The sequence below is a fragment of the Ictalurus punctatus genome, chromosome 4, assembly GCF_001660625.3.
Source record: "Ictalurus punctatus breed USDA103 chromosome 4, Coco_2.0, whole genome shotgun sequence".
Taxonomy (NCBI): Eukaryota; Metazoa; Chordata; class Actinopteri; order Siluriformes; family Ictaluridae; genus Ictalurus; species Ictalurus punctatus.
Window position 1 is genome coordinate 13,814,392 of NC_071284.1, and position 16,290 is coordinate 13,830,681.

General features: G+C 38.0%; 1 protein-coding gene across 1 annotated transcript in view; it reads left to right on the top strand.

The window, feature by feature from the left end:
- The first annotated feature begins 4,487 nt into the window (after positions 1-4,487).
- cftr (CF transmembrane conductance regulator) overlaps positions 4,488-16,290 on the top strand; it is a 30,071-nt gene continuing 18,268 nt past the window's right edge. Inside the window, exons 1-11 of the mRNA XM_017466445.3 lie at positions 4,488-4,827; positions 5,566-5,676; positions 6,784-6,895; positions 7,469-7,684; positions 7,819-7,908; positions 9,704-9,867; positions 10,228-10,353; positions 10,655-10,901; positions 11,447-11,539; positions 12,437-12,610; positions 12,776-12,967. Of these exons, the coding sequence (XP_017321934.1) occupies positions 4,775-4,827; positions 5,566-5,676; positions 6,784-6,895; positions 7,469-7,684; positions 7,819-7,908; positions 9,704-9,867; positions 10,228-10,353; positions 10,655-10,901; positions 11,447-11,539; positions 12,437-12,610; positions 12,776-12,967 (1,578 nt within the window). The 5' untranslated portion in view covers positions 4,488-4,774. The remainder of the gene's footprint in view (positions 4,828-5,565; positions 5,677-6,783; positions 6,896-7,468; positions 7,685-7,818; positions 7,909-9,703; positions 9,868-10,227; positions 10,354-10,654; positions 10,902-11,446; positions 11,540-12,436; positions 12,611-12,775; positions 12,968-16,290) is intronic.

A 16,290-nucleotide genomic window follows, 5' to 3' on the forward strand; every position in this document is an offset into this window, starting at 1 on the left:
TATCAATTTAAACCATTCAGCTCACAAGATGGAGCTTTGTAAAATCCCCCAGATGTTTACTAATCACATGACAAGATCAAATGCACGTAGCATACTCTTATGAAGCCACATCTTACAGTTTTAGTGACGTCTGTATTTTATCATTTGGGAAAACACACTTCAGTATCTGGGACACGTTTATTAGATTTAGAATATTATAAGTGTAGATAAAACTAATTTGTGCAGCCCAGGCTTCTGTTACCAAACAAAAATAAATAGGTGTTAGTTTTATTTTTTCCACTGAAAAATAAAACACTGGTTTACTATATACAAGTATTGTTTTATTTCACTTGTTATTTTATTTAAAGGTTATATGCCTTATTTAGCATTGGATCTCTATTCAGATTACTCAAACATCATTTTAAAAATAATAAAACCCTTTTCTTCAATAGAGATGCTCTGGGTGTGTCTCGATTAGCTCCCTAGCTCCCTAGGTTGTGAATCAATATATAGTGTACATGAGTTCGGGCACGTGGAAGGACCCTGCATTACTACACAGCTCAATTTCCGACATGCGACATGGCTACATGCTCGCGTTCTAAAACGTCACCATAAATGAAAAACTAAAAAATATTTCAGTTTTATATGTAATATAAATTTGTTAGCTTAATCACATGCATTTCTGTCATGGTACATCAAGCAGGATCATACATTAGCTATTAGATTTTTTTTTTTTAAATCATTAAACACTTAAAAGTCATTAAACGCAAACAAACCCTATATAGAATGTCAAATAAAGTAAAAAATCGCTAACGTAAGTAATAATTTGAGAGCTACAACAGCAATAACAAGCTACTGACATGTGTAGATGAAGTTGATAGTTGAGAAGTTTATAGTTGTATGTGAAGTTGAGAATTTGTCGTCGTCCCCCACCCCTTTTCATTTATTTATTTATTTATTTATTTTTTGAGATGAGAGGCTTCAGACGTCATTTCAAATAAGGGAAAACAGTGAGCATCGATGCTCAATGGTTTTTGTGGTGCATTGTGGGATTTTTTTTAGGGTGTGAATGTTTCAGTGCACTGGAAGGATTTTGCGATTGAGACAGCCCTTAAAATGGCCGACTCCCTGATAAGTGCCCTGACTACTGAACTAGGGAGCAGATTGAGGCATAATTTCTGAATACATAAATTAACATGTAGGTGTAGCAGTAGCAGTGACACTTCACAGATCCAGGGGCCCCGCCTTGATCCTGAGCTTGGCCTGTATGGAGTTTCATATGTGCTGTACGCATGGGTTTCTTGCAGGTTTTCTGGATTAATGTCCATACTTGGATTGGTTATGCAAAATTTTCCCTAAGTATGAATATGTGTGTGTGTGGTGTCCTTGCATTGTGTCCAGTGCTCCTGGCATAGACTCCACTCTACTGCAACCCTGACTAGGGTAAAGTGGTTAGTAAGGATAAATGATTGAATGAATCAGATTAAGAATTGCATGTTAGATGTATTTGTGTATACACATTGAACATTAGAACCAGGCTAAATATATGTGAACTAGGCTACACATAAGTGTCACAGATTAACTCTTCCTACTAACGAATGCTAGGGATATATTTAATCATTGATCACACCATTAACCTCAGCACATGTTTTGTGAAACCAATTCCTGGTCCATTGATTTAACTTCCTAGTCCTCTCTTTTATTCAAACACCCCCCCCCCCCCCCCCCCCCCCCATCAATTTCTTTGTAAACTTCTCTTTGAATTACCTTTTGTTCCCACTCTACTCTGCAATTTATTTTACTGAGTTAATTAGAGGTTGTGCATATTTTCATCAGTATTTGTTGTACTATAACAGCTTTTATGCACTGAACACACTTGTATTTAAAATGAGTATTGCTTTTGTTTAAATAGGAAATCTAGCTAGACATTCTGGCGGAAAAAAATATTTCATAAAGTGGGACAATAAAAAGCAAAAACACTTTCACAGTTTAAATGCATATTTTAGGTGAATATATTACAATGGGCTTTTTTTCATAAAGAAATTATATCCTGGTCAAAACTTATGCATGCAGCTTTTCTGGGGGGGGGCTTCCTGTAAACGGATTTCCCTGGCCTCCAATGTGACATGACACTCATGAAATCATGTGATTTCTGTCACATAACAACTCTGCTAGAATGTTTAGCAATCTTGTTTGCAATCTTTAGAACAAGAAATAAACACACCAGAGCTTAGGTGTCCTACTTTGCCAAATGTCAGCAGATAAGTCACTATAAGTCACACTTTGTGACAGTAGGCTAGGTGAAATATGCTCTGATTTAATCTTGTTTTGACATCTATTAAAGGCCAGGCTGTAGCACTTAAACTCTACCAGACTATCTGTATATATCCCACATAATTACTAATTACTAAGAAAATGATTTACTTATCAACATCTCTCTTTATCTTGTAATCCAGTGTCAATCACTGTAAAAATGAAATAATGACAGTTGCAGTACAATTCCAGTACTAATCCATAAATCCATATAACTAATCTGATTTCTATTAATGATCACTCTTGACAACAAACATGCCAGTATGGGCTCATTTAAAGTGTTGTGTAAAATGTTATAATTGTTGTAACTTTATTTATACTGTAACTCTCAGAATGAAATTTCAGCTGTTTCATCTGCATTTGCAGTTGTTTATGTATACCACCCTATGAATATCTACTATGAAGATCTCATGTCCCCAGATAAGGGGACATGGGAAGTGGTAGCTCAGTGGTTAGGATGTTAGACTTCTGTTTAGAAGGTCATGAGTTCAAATCCCAAGACTACCAAACTGCCACTGCTGGGTCCTTGACGCTCAATTGTATAAAAAAAAATTGACAATTGCAAGTTGTGCTGGATAAGGGTGTCTGCCAAATGCTGTAAATGTAATAGGGAGATGCTTTTTTTTTGTTGTCCTTTTTAATGAAGCCCACAATTAAATCGTAACGTACATTCTTAAAAAGGTTCCAATTAGAAACAAAAAGGGCTTTTCAGCCTGATGTCATATGAGAACCCTTTTAAGTTGCACAAAGAACAATTTATCCTCAAGTTCTTTAGAGAACTATCTATTTACTGGTGCTTTAAAGAAACCAGAAATGGTTCTTCAAAGCAGTGCCACAAGGAACCATGGTTGTCATAATGGTTGTCATAAGTAAGGTTTTTAAGAGTGATGCCTGGTAAGGCATCTTTAACCTGGTAAGAGATGATACCTTGAAGAACCAATACACTGCACTGAAGAACCTATAATGAAGCATAAAGAACTTCTTTAATCTCCAAAGAATCATATGCAATGAAAAATGGTTATTGACAAGAAGAAGGTTCATTGTAAAACTTATGGTTTCCTCCCCCAGTCCAAAGACATGCATGGTAAGGCTGATTGGCATATCCAAAGTGTCCATAGTGTATGAATGGGTGTGTGAATGTATAGCCTATGTGAGTGTGCCCTGCAATGAATTGGCACCCCGTCCAGGGTGTACCTTGTGCACCATGCTTCCTGGGATAGGCTCCAGGTTCCCCAGTAGGACAAGCAGTATAGAAAATGGATGGATGGATGTCAGCTTTGAGTGTAGTCCCAATGCTTCTGCAACTTGCTAAATAATCATTATGTCACACTGGATAATAAACAGCACCACTATTTCCTAACATACTAGCTTTGGCAGTAAGGCTGAGAAGGCAGCAATGACCAGTGCTGCAGCAGGTAGTGTTGCTCCCTCAGAGCTCTAGGGTCTCAGGTTCTATCCTGAGCTTGAATTAGTGAAAATGTTACGTTTCACCTGTTCTCCTTGTGTCCATGTGAATTTCCTCCAGGTTCCAGGTTCCTCCCACCTCCTCATTTGGAGTGTATTCCCACCTCACACCCAATGTATCCGGGATCAGCTCTGGATCCACCATGACCCTGAAAAGGGCTTACTAAAGATGTTTGAATAGCCTAATATATGCTCTGCGCATTTGATTTGAGGTTCCTGGTTTTAGACAGTGGACATTTTCTTAGACTTAAGAGATCTGAGTCTCAGGGGCCTTAATTTTCAGAGCACCAAACATTGCATGCCTTGCCTGTCCTGTAGCATCGCCTCAGCTAATGTCTGCTATATTTGTGAAGTTTACATTGTTAATCATATGGGGTGGTTCATATTTATTATTATTATTATTATTATTATTATTATTATTATTATTATTATTTTATTACTTTTAAGTGTGTTGTCCACCTAAATTCATTCCTGATCCCATCACTGATGGATTTGTACAGGATGTAAGAATTAACCCATGTCCATGACCCACAACGTTGAAAAATACTGTTCATCTTTTTACTTTATTGATATTCTGCACGAGAATGAATGATATCCTCTCATTGTTATATGATTTACACGTGAACGCTACCTCACGTGTTTGTCTACCGTTTTCCCACAATATAATCACCCCCCTCCTGCTTTTTTTTTTTTCCCAACAATGGTCATCTCTTTAAAGCCTGTCCGTGTAGGAGTGACATGACCGTGGTTTCTCGGACTGGAGAGCTGGAGAGTGTAAATCTCTTACTGGCTCCTGTGCTAGGCTGTGACTGAGGCGAGGCGAGGCGCGCGCGCTCACTCGAAGCTTCTCAGTGTGGCGACAGACGCCTCGTTCACACAAGCGACTCCTCGGCGAAGAGTTTATTTAATAATAACACACCGAATCTGAAAGTGGAGAGGAACGTGTGTGAAGAGATTCCTCATGTACAAGCGGCACGCCTTCTATGTTTAACAGAGTCGCTCCTGGGCTTATTTTAGGATGCAGCGATCACCTGTGGATGATGCTGGCTTCCTTTCGAGATACTTTTTCTGGTAAGTTCCAACTGCAATGATCACATAGAGAGTTACTGTAATGCGTACAGTATTTCATTAACACCTACTGTCCCGCTGGACACTCTAACACAAGTGTAGATATTTCTCTTAGTCTATACACTGTCAGAAAAGAAATATACAACTAAACTGTAGTAGGTCCACTCAAGGGTCTGTCGTTTGTAACGTGTAGCTTTTACCTATGAAAGGTGTAGGTGGTGTACCTTTAAAACTTTCCTCTATAACCCATTACAATTTTAAATACCTAAAGGTACAATATATCCACATTTTCAGGTGAAAGATAACAAGGAAACAAGAACATGTACAGTTTAGTACAATTTTTTTTTTTTTTAAATAGAGAAAATTTTCCATCTGTTTGTTGTATCAAAAATCTGCTAGAAAAAAACAACAACCCCTTCACATTCATTCATATATACAGTTCACATCAAATGTAGGGTAACAACATGATCATTAAACCACTCTGAATTATACTTCATGTGAATGGCATGAGATGGCATGCAGAGAAATTCACAGTGTTCGATTAAAACCAAGTGTTCGACTGGGTAGAAGTAGTAATTTGACAATTTAATCTTACCGTGTGGGGGGGAAAATGTGTAACAGCTTTAGAGATTAATGTCTGAATGATACATAAACAAACCTCACTGATGCAGATGCATCAGTTATTAAGAGCAAGGCCCATGCCATTATTATTGATAACAAGTCTCTTCTGGCTGTTTGCAGGTGGACAAGCCCTATTATGCGAAAGGGTTTTAGGAAAAAGCTGAAGACATCAGATGTGTATCAGACTCCATCGCAGGACGCTGCGGACGTGCTTGCAGAGCGTCTGGAAAAGTTTGTATTCTCAACACGCCATTCTTGCATGCTGGGCTCATTTAAATGTGGGAGATTTCCAAAAGTGCACTGCATATATAATTTGTAGATCACTGACTATGTGTAGCATGTGTTCAACACCTTCATATCCAATCCTCATGGATGTAAATCACACCTCCTTTTTTTGAAGTGTGAGAGCCCAGGTAATTATATCAAGCACATGCTGAATAACATATAGGGATTTCATGGTACAGACAAACATTTGAGGAATAAAACTGCTGCAGGAAAGTATGACGGTACATTACGGGACCTTGTGAAATACCGTTGTACCTTTTGAGGGTATGTCTACGATGGTTAAAAGTTTTGGGCATGGTGGAATAAAGAACATGTGTTTTTGGAAGTCTAATCAGAAAAAAGTGCTCGTTTTCCCCTTACAAATTGCTATTACGACACTACATTTCTTAAAAAAAAAAATGGTCTTGTGTGAAATATTCTGTAATTTGTTGCAATCTTTAGTGTAAAGTTCCTGTTAGTATCCTTAGTGCGTCTTCATTCAGTGATGGGATGAAGGACTGGAGGTGTGACTCAAAACTTAAACTTGGCCATATTTACACCATGAAGAACTGCTAACAGGACACATTGCTCCAGTTCTTATTGTCTTCCCCAGACGTCTAAAGGCTTAAATGTCACGCCTTTGAGTCAAAGTATTAATGTGGTGTTTCAGGGTAACAGGGTAAATGCCACCTTGCTTCTTCCAGTAAAACCCCTTGCATGCAATGTTTCACATAGCCAACAGTATGTTTGCTTGAGCTGGGGTGCCAATTTAATGGGCATCAAGAATGACCTTTTAAAGTGCCAAGCCCCTAGTGGGTAATAGATGGTGTGCAGTATTTTTAATTCCTCAAACACACGCGTCTTGTGAGAATGTGAACTTTTTCTACAATGAAGAGCTTGGAGCAGTGTTCTGTTTGTGAAGGGCTCTTTGCTGTGTTTAATAAGTGAACAAAATCACCGTGGTTATGTACGAGTGTCCTGAACAATGTGGACTCCACCAGTTTTACAGTGGATGGGAGGATGTGGAGAGCTGTTTAATTGTTCTTTTTGGGCTTCTTGTATCTCCACACACAGAGAATGGGACAGAGAAGTTATATCAGCAAAGAAAAAACCCAGTCTCCTACGAGCACTTTCACGATGCTTCATTCGACCCTTTATATTATTTGGAATCCTTCTCTATTTAGGGGTAAGTGTCTAAACGTGTAATTATGTGCAAATTTGTACTTAATGTTATATGCTCGGTCACTTTTTGTCTTTATCTGAAATGCAGGAACTTGTGCATATGCTTATACATGTGCTAAAATAAAAAAAGTCTAGAAGTCTGAATGTATATGCATATTATGAGTGCTAGCTTGTGGCTGGCAATCTGCTGCTCCTCTGTGGTTGCGTCAGAGTCGTCAGGCTATTGAGGGTGCAGCTCACACGTATGTGTGACTCTGCTCATGTGCCTAGCAGTACCTTCAATGGAGTGATCCTCTTGTTGTCATTGGTCATGTAGAAAATGCCAAAGTTTGTGTAAAAATACAGTAGCAATATAGTCACTGTTCAGCATGTAATGATGTGTGTATTCTGGTAGAGTATTCACTAGAAATTTCCTGTGCGTAATTCAAAGTTTGTGTTATATTGTCGAATTGTTTATGTTAGACTCATTTTGTGGCTAGATATTACAACACATGCATGTTGTTATACATTATGAGAATTAGATCATTATGTGGAATCAAGGTGTCATTAGTCTCACATTCCCGTATTTCTTGTGCAGGAAGCCACAAAAACTGTGCAGCCGCAGCTCTTGGGCCGAATCATCGCCTCATTCGACCCCTGCCATGAGCCAGAGCGAGAACAGGGCTACTTTCTGGCACTAGGCCTAGGCCTACTGTTTATCACCCGCTTCCTCTTGCTGCAGCCCGCCATGTTTGGGCTGCACCACCTGGGCATGCAGATCCGCATTGCCCTTTTCAGCTTAATTTATAAAAAGGTATGCTGCAGTAAGCTCAAATGTAGTTGAATATCAACATGTATTTGTATTTAGGATTTGCTGGTTCATTGTTGTTTAGAAAGTATGCTGTTAGGTTATAGACTAAAAGATTTTTCTTTATTCTTGGTCCTAAGACACTAAAGCTGTCCAGTAGAGTTTTGGACAAGATCAGTACAGGGCAGCTGGTCAGCCTGATGTCAGCCAACCTGGGCAAGTTTGATCAGGCAAGTACAAGTAGAATTTTGTTTTTCTGTTTATTGGTTACTGCCTGTACACATGTTACTCTAAAACTGATATTTAGTGCGCATGTTACACTTTTGCACTCAATTTAGTGCCCTGCTTCACTATAGTCGACAATAAACACACATTTTCACAACTAAAAGTCAATAGGTAAAACATTTCATATCAGAATTTGCTGTGCATCACTGTGCAAGTGAAGCAAAGGAGGTTGAACTTTAGAGCCCTTCAGGAAAGTTGAGCCAGGGTGATGAATTTTGATACACATTGCAAGTTCTCTGAGACAATTATCACCTGTATTAAATGTGATGGGTGTGAAACTTTTTGATTCAGAGAACATACACAAATGTAGCCTTTTTTTAAGTGTAGTTCTAAGACAAATGCCCCACAATTCCTCTAATGATGTACTGAATGTGATGAGAATGTCATTTTTGTAGATTTGAGTGTTTTTTTTTTTATTGCTAACAACCACTCAGACCTGTCCTTGCTTGTGTGTATTTATGTGTCTAAAAGGTAGCACTAAGGTGCATTGTGAAGTGACAGATAGATATTCGTTTCTTCTGTAGATTAATTGTGTGGCAGCCAACAAAATGGAATAAAGCCACATATGCTTTATTACATACTATTTTTCTCATGTGACCATTACATAAGTTGACAATTTAAACTGTTTTTGAGCTTCATAGACTATTATGCACTTACCAATTATATGAAATAAACCAAGACTCCATATTGCATAATAGCGTCAGTAATTAATTTCTCCCTTGAACTGCGTTTTAGACAAAGGTATATTTGAATGCAACCTATGATTCAATCCTACTGCTCTCTTATTTTTGCCAGGGAAACGGTATTGATTCTTTTCTGTTATACGTTGAAGATATTTGGGTTTGAGGTCAAAAGATGAATATGAGACGACAGATAAGAATTTCAGCTTTCATTTCCTCATATTTACATCTTAAATTGCTTGTTTAAAGAATCAACAGCTCTGAATGTCTACTCTTGGTTTGAGTCATAGGTTTCGCCTGTGAAGACAGCATTTTTTATTAGAAAGGATAAACCAACATTAAGACCAGAGAGCTGTCAATGGGAAAAAAACAAGCCATTTTGAAGCTGGGAAAAGAGGGAAAATCTATCAGAGGCATTGCACAAGCACTGGGCATAGCCAATACAACAACTTGGAATGTCCTGAAAAAGAAAAAACTCTGGTGTGCTAACAGTCAGACATGGAACAGGTTGGCCATGGAAAACAACAGCAGAAACAGAAACATTGTGAGAGCTGTTAGTGACATCACCAACAACCTTCACCGGGCAGGGGCAACAACTGAAAGAAGCTGCAGTACAAGCCAGGGAAAAGTAACATAAAATAAATATGTAACATTTTATTGATGTCAGTGGTTCACCGGCTTGATGCAATTATTGGAAGCAAGGGATATTCAACCAAATATTAAGTGTTATTTACTTTAATTTACTTTACATTTACATTTACATTTATTCACTTAGCAGACGCTTTTATCCAAAGCAACTTACTTACTTTAAGACTGTTCCTATACTTTTGCTATATTCTAAGTTGTTTAACACATCTAGATGTAAATATGAGGAAATGAAAGCTGAAATTTGCTGAAATGATCTATCGTCTCATTCATCTTTTGAGCTCAAAACCAAATGTCTTCAATGTATAGTGAAAACAATAGAATTGCCCTTGCTGTTCCAATATTTTTGGATGGGACTATATAACATACCTCACAGTCTGCTGAAAATTAACCAGAAACTGTGCTTGCTGTACAGAGCCTGGGCATGGCCCACTTTGTATGGATATCTCCTTTGCAGTGTATCCTGTGTGTGGGACTAATTTGGGAACTCATAGAATTCAACAGCTTCTGTGCCCTTGCTGCAGTCTCCCTACTGGGAGTCATCCAAGCCTGTCTTTCTCATAAAATGGGACCTTACCAGTAAGTTTTCGCCTATTCATATTTGTTGTACCGCATAGATTCGTGCTTTGGATTTGTACATTTTTCTCTACTATCTCATTACATCACTCCCACCAAAACCCACATTCCACTCAAGTCTGCTGCTGGTTGGGCTTTTCGATTAGTTAGAACAGTTAGCTTAGATCTTGTGATCTAATCAGGACCTTGGTTTGCCTTGTGCTTTTGAGAAATGTAAACATAGCTGGGAAGAGCTGGTGCTAGCATCTTTCAGCTTTGCTCAATTCAGACAAATTCAATGTCTGTGCCCAGCTAGATGACCAAAAAAAAATCATTGACCCTCTCCAACCTGAATGTATTCTCTCTTTTGTCTTTTTAAATAAGAGCAAAAAGGTTACTGCTTACTAATAAGCGTCTTGCCCTGACCTCGGAGATTATGGAGAATCTGCACTCAGTGAAAGCCTATGGCTGGGAGGAGATCATGGAGACCATCATCAAGAATATCAGACAGTAAGATAAAATGTGACCAAAACAGTATTTCCTACAGTGAAAAAAAAGATTGAAAATGTAAGCAAGAAACGATTTCTTTCCCTAAGCTAATTCAGCCTTTGTTTATTACACTTGTATTTTTTCAACACTACTGACACCTACTGTACATTTATTATCATTTGTGAAAAGTGTGATGCGATATAGCTAATTTCTTGTTAAACAGGATGCCAGCTCTCTTCTTATGCTCAGTTTTATTCAGTGAATTCAGAGCTCAATGGAAATTTAAAGCATTTTGTTTTGCTTTCATCCTGTCTGTTTTCAGGGATGAAGTAAAACTGACCAGGAAGATCGGCTCGCTGCGCTACTTCTACAGCTCTGCCTACTTCTTCTCTGCTATATGGGTGATCATGGCAGCAGTGCTGCCCCAAGCCCTTACCACAAACATCACCGTGCGACGCATCTTTACTACTCTCTCATACTGCATGGTGCTGCGCATGACCGTCACTCGCCAGCTGCCTGCTTCTATCCAGATGTGGTACGACACCATCAGGCTCATCTGGAAAATTGAGGTAAAGAATGTTCATCTAATATGACATGTGTGTCAAGCTCAATTACCCATGCTTTAGTTGTGGCATGGTTGGTATGAGCAACATTGGTTTATGGTTATTGTTTGAGGCCTAAATTGTGAGATTTTGTGGAATCAAAATATCAAAGAAGTAAGCAGTTGTTTTCAGTATGCACTTCTGTCTTTGTAGTGCAAAGCTATTTATTAAAATATCTAGAACACAGAAAAGGGGATAGTTATGAGGATTTCTGCAGTGATTCCTAGACCATGTGAAACTGATAGTAGTTGTCTTAGCTTGGTGTGTGTAACAATACATTTTCAAAAGTGCCTAAACTGGCAGCTTTTATTCACACTACAACCTTTTAACCAAAAAGACACGACCTGTTGTGCTGTGGTTCAGCACTGCTCAAAACTGCACAGCATGGCGGATTCTTTGTATCATTGTATAACTGTTTGTACTGTCCTGAAACAAGCCCCAAGGTAACGGTTTCTATCTCAGACTGTATCCAAAAATGTGCCTCAAACCTTATTCATTATTCTTTGTTTTAGGATTTTCTTAGCAAAGAAGAATACAAACTGATGGAGTATGACCTCAGCATTACAGACATGGAACTTGAAAACATCACAGCTTCCTGGGATGAGGTAGTCTTTTCAGTGGACTTCTCTGTCCATCTGAAAATTTCAAAACACTAACATTTTGCAGTGCTTGCCCTGAATCTGACAAGCATTGGATATATTAAATGGAAAAAGAAATGGAAATACTTTGGAAATCCAAATACTTTGGAATTTGTATTTATTAAAAATATGACTCCATGTTATTTTACACATGCCTTTATAGTGAAAATAACTTTTGTTTGCGTGACAGTGTGAATGTCGGGGGGTCTAATTCTCAGCCTCTCTTCCTGTAAGCAGTGTGAGCAGGTCTTCACTGAAACTCAGTTTAAACGGTGGGAAGAGACGGTTAATCACCGTGTCCTTTTGTCAGCTGTTGTCTCGCCCCATTTGAATAAGAAATTCAACATTTCCTGACAGAAGTCAATGATTAAGCCAGTCACACCCACTTCTCTATTTCATAGTAGTTCTCACACCCCTGCTCCAGTGAAAATGCACACAACAATAGCACAAGCTTTTTGTGTGCTTTTGTAGGGTGTCTAACCTTGTACGTGACAATAAAAATGAAATAAACAGTTCAATCTTCCCATTACTATGAGAAACCATTGCATTTAACATGATCTTTTTTCTTTTCTTTTTTTACAGTAGCTATAACAATCATGTTATATTTGTCATATAAAAATATGATTCAGTCACAGGTTGGGATAACAGCTTTAACTAGTTAGTAAATCTAATTTTCCAGTTCTGGACATGGCATGCTGTGGCATGGGATGTTGTCGACTCCTTTTAAATTCAGCTGGTTTTAACTACAGTGATAGCAATATCTCTCAGCCGGACACAGAATTATAATAATCACAAATATATTATAATAGGGACATATAACAGTATAGGGGTGTGCTATGTTTGAGAGACTCTCTTTTATGGCAGGGTATTGGTGAGCTCTTTGAGAAGATTAAGCAAGAGAACAAAGCGAATGGCTATCCAAATGGAGATGGACTCTTCTTCACCAACCTCTACGTAACACCTGTGCTTAGGAATATCAGCTTGCACTTGGAGAAGGGTGAAATGTTGGCAGTGGCTGGATCCACAGGATCCGGAAAGGTAGGATTACACTCTTGATTAATTTTTTTTTCAATTAAATATTCTAAGTAAGATACTAGATTCTTTATGAAAGAGAGAAACACTTCACTTATTTCATGAGTGCTCTAATGTCTGAGGTGAGACCTCAATCTCTGACCTGTCCTATACTATCTTCTGTATGGGTAGAGCTCCCTGTTAATGACCATCCTGGGCGAGCTGGTCCCTTCCTCAGGAAAAATCCGTCACAGTGGCCGGGTCTCCTACTCTTCCCAGACTGCCTGGATCATGCCTGGCACCATCCGAGACAACATCCTGTTCGGGCTGATCTATGAAGAATACCGCTATAGCAGAGTGGTTAAAGCATGCCAACTAGAGGAGGTAATTCATATCTTATCATATCTAACCGACTAAGTATTATCTTTCTGTCTTTTTATTTCTCTAAACCCCACTCTTTCTCACATACAGTCCCCTCCGAAACTATTGAAACGGCAAGATCAATTCGTTTGTTTTTGTCAATTGGGTGGAGATTAAATGATCAAAGGAATTTCAGCTTTTATTTCCTGGTATTTATATTTAGATGTGTTAAACGACATAGAACATAGCAAATTTTGTAGGCAAGCAAAAATATTGGAACATGTGACTGACAGGTGTTTCTTGTTACATATGTGTATCCTGTTAGATTGATTGTTTAAGCAATAAATAGCCCTGAACAGCTACTCTTGGTTTTAGCCTTCAGTTTCACCTGTGAATACTGCATTTTTTGTTAAAAAAGATAAGCCAACATGAAGATCAGAGACCTGTCTATGAGAGAAAGGCAAGCCATTTTAAAGCTGAGAAAAGAGGGAAAATCAGTCAGAGGCACTGGGCATTGGGCATAGCCAATACAACAATTTAGAATGTCCTGAAAAAAAAAAAAACAATACCGGTGTACTGAGCAACAGACACCAAATGGGTCGGCCAAGGAAAACAACAGCTGATGGCAAACAATGTGAGAGCTGTGAAGAAAAACCCAAAAACGACAGTCAGTGACATCACCAACAACCTCCACGGGGCAAGGGTGACGTTATCACAATCAACTGTTCAAAAAAGACTTTGAGAGCAGAAATATAGAGGCTATACCACAAGATGCAAACCACTCATCAGCAGTAAGAATTAGAAAGTCAGATTGGAATTCACAAAGAAATACAGAGATGAGCCACAAAAGTTCTGGAACCAAGATTAACCTCTACTAAAGTGAAGGAAAGACCAAATTATGGAGAATGAAAGGATCTAAAACATACAAGCTTATCAGTCAAGCATGGTGGTGGTAGTGTCACGGCTTGGGCTTGCATGGCTGCTTCTAGAACGGGCTCCCTAATCTTTGTCAATGATGTAACTCATGATGGTAGCAGCAGAATAAATTCAGAAGTTTACAGGAACATTTTGTCTGCCAATTTACAGAGCAGTGCATCCAAATGAATCAGGAGGAACTTTATCATGCAGCAAAGGACTTCATCAGAGGAAAATGTGGAAAGTTTTAGACTGGTCATTTAATCACCAGACCTTAACCCAATTGAGCATGCATTTCACATCCTAAAGAGGAGACTGAAGGGAGAAACCCTTCAAAACAAACAAAAAAAGAAAGGCTGTGGTAAATACCTGGAAAAGCATTAAAAAAAAAAAAGAAACCAGCAATTTGGCAATGTTAATGAGTCACAGGCTTGATGCAGTTACTGCAAGCCAAGTGATATACAACCAAATATTGTAATTTACTTCAAGTCGTATCTGTTCCTATACTTTTGCTCACCTAAAAAGTGGGTGGTCTGATACAAAAGGTTCTATGTTTTATGTTGTCGAACACATGTAGATGTAAATACCAGGAAATAAAAGCTGAAATCCTAAACTCTCGTCTCATATCCATCTTTTGATGTCAAAGCCAAATGTCTTTGGTGTATAGCACAAACAAATGAACTGGCCTTGCCGTTCCAATAGTTTTGGAGGGAACTGTATTGTTATGTTATCCCTGCGCGTAATTCTCTTTTTGAACCTCCCATTTTCTTTCTATTTGGTTATATTTTTTAAAGCCTTCACTCTCTATCTGTCTCTCTCACTCTGTCTCACTAATCACATGCCAATTGGAAGGTTCAGCTGGCAGTTGAACTGAGAATCTTTGTTAGATACAATGCTGCATTAATGTGTCATATTACTCAATATGGCTCACCCCCCTCACCTGCAATCTCTTGATACCTAAACAGCCAATCATATGCAGCCATCAGCCATGTTGAGTGACAGCGCCCCAGTTTAATCGTGTCTCTTGTGAAAAGAAGCTCACAGATCTGAAATGCTTCCTAGACTGCATAGTCACATTCAGTCCTCAACGATCTGCTTATCTAACAACAAAATCTATATGACAGTCATGACCCACTTTCCTAAGGGAAAAAAACGTTCATTTTGTTTTATTATTTTTATTAAGGTGTTACAATTTTGAAGGAGCAAGAAATTCGCTAACACAATTAATTAGGTTGTATCACTATGGTTGTGTATGTTCTCTTTTTAAATGTATCACCACTGTTGGGTATAACATGTTACAAAGTAATGCATTACTGTAATCTAATTACTTTTTCTGATAACGCAATAACACATTACATTTTTAATTTATAGAATTTAATTACAGTTACTGATGTCAATAAAATTGTTATTTGCGTTATATAACATAATTTTGTATGAGGATGTCTATATGTGTAAAATGTCTATATGAGTTCCAGTTTACGTGAACGTGATATGAGCAGAGCATAAGGACATGTAATGTACTTTGCATGAAACCGTAGGAGCTAAACCCATACAATGATAGCTTAGACAGTTGTGCGTCCCCTTGGGTAGAGACAGCAAACTAGCCTAGTTAGAAAAGTTTTATATTTTATTGGTCTGATAGTCCAACAAACAGTGACAATAACCAAAGCAAATTTTATGATAAATCCAACTTTTTCTGATCATGTCATTACCTTGGTAAAATTACAGAAAGAACTATGAGATTCACTTTGTAGAAATGTAAGGAAACTGGACATATACTGTATATACTATACACTAACTGGGGATGAAACTGAAGAGACAGAAATACGTAGGTTGTATAACAATAGTGTAGTGTAATAACGTATTATAACAAGCACATTCATATAAACCTATCATTTGAATTACAGCCAGTGCTATTATATATAGAACTGCTGTTATAGAAAATTAATCAACATCTTTGATCAGTCAGATGTGCTGTGAGATGTACTGTGCTATAAAAGAAAAGTGAGGCAGGTTAACTCATAAGTAGTGCAATATTTACACTTTCTTGTTAATGACACTGTTTTAACGGTGCTGTTGAGATGACCGTGGCTCGTGCTACCATATATTTTATTCATTGTTTAATTTTAATACATTTCTAAAGAAAGATATTTTCTCTGTATGCTAAACGAAGGGAATCCACGCCATGGTATTTTTACAGTGCTGGACTGAAAGTTCTATATATTAATGATCTGGTGTTGACAACCTCATAAACATGTACAGTGAGGGAAAAAAGTATTTGATCCCCTGCTGATTTTGTACGTTTGCCCACTGACAAAGAAATGATCAGTCTATAATTTTAATGGTAGATTTATTTGAACAGTGAGAGACAGAATAACAAAAAAAAAATCCAGAAAAACGCATGTCAAAAATGTTATAAATTGATTTGCATT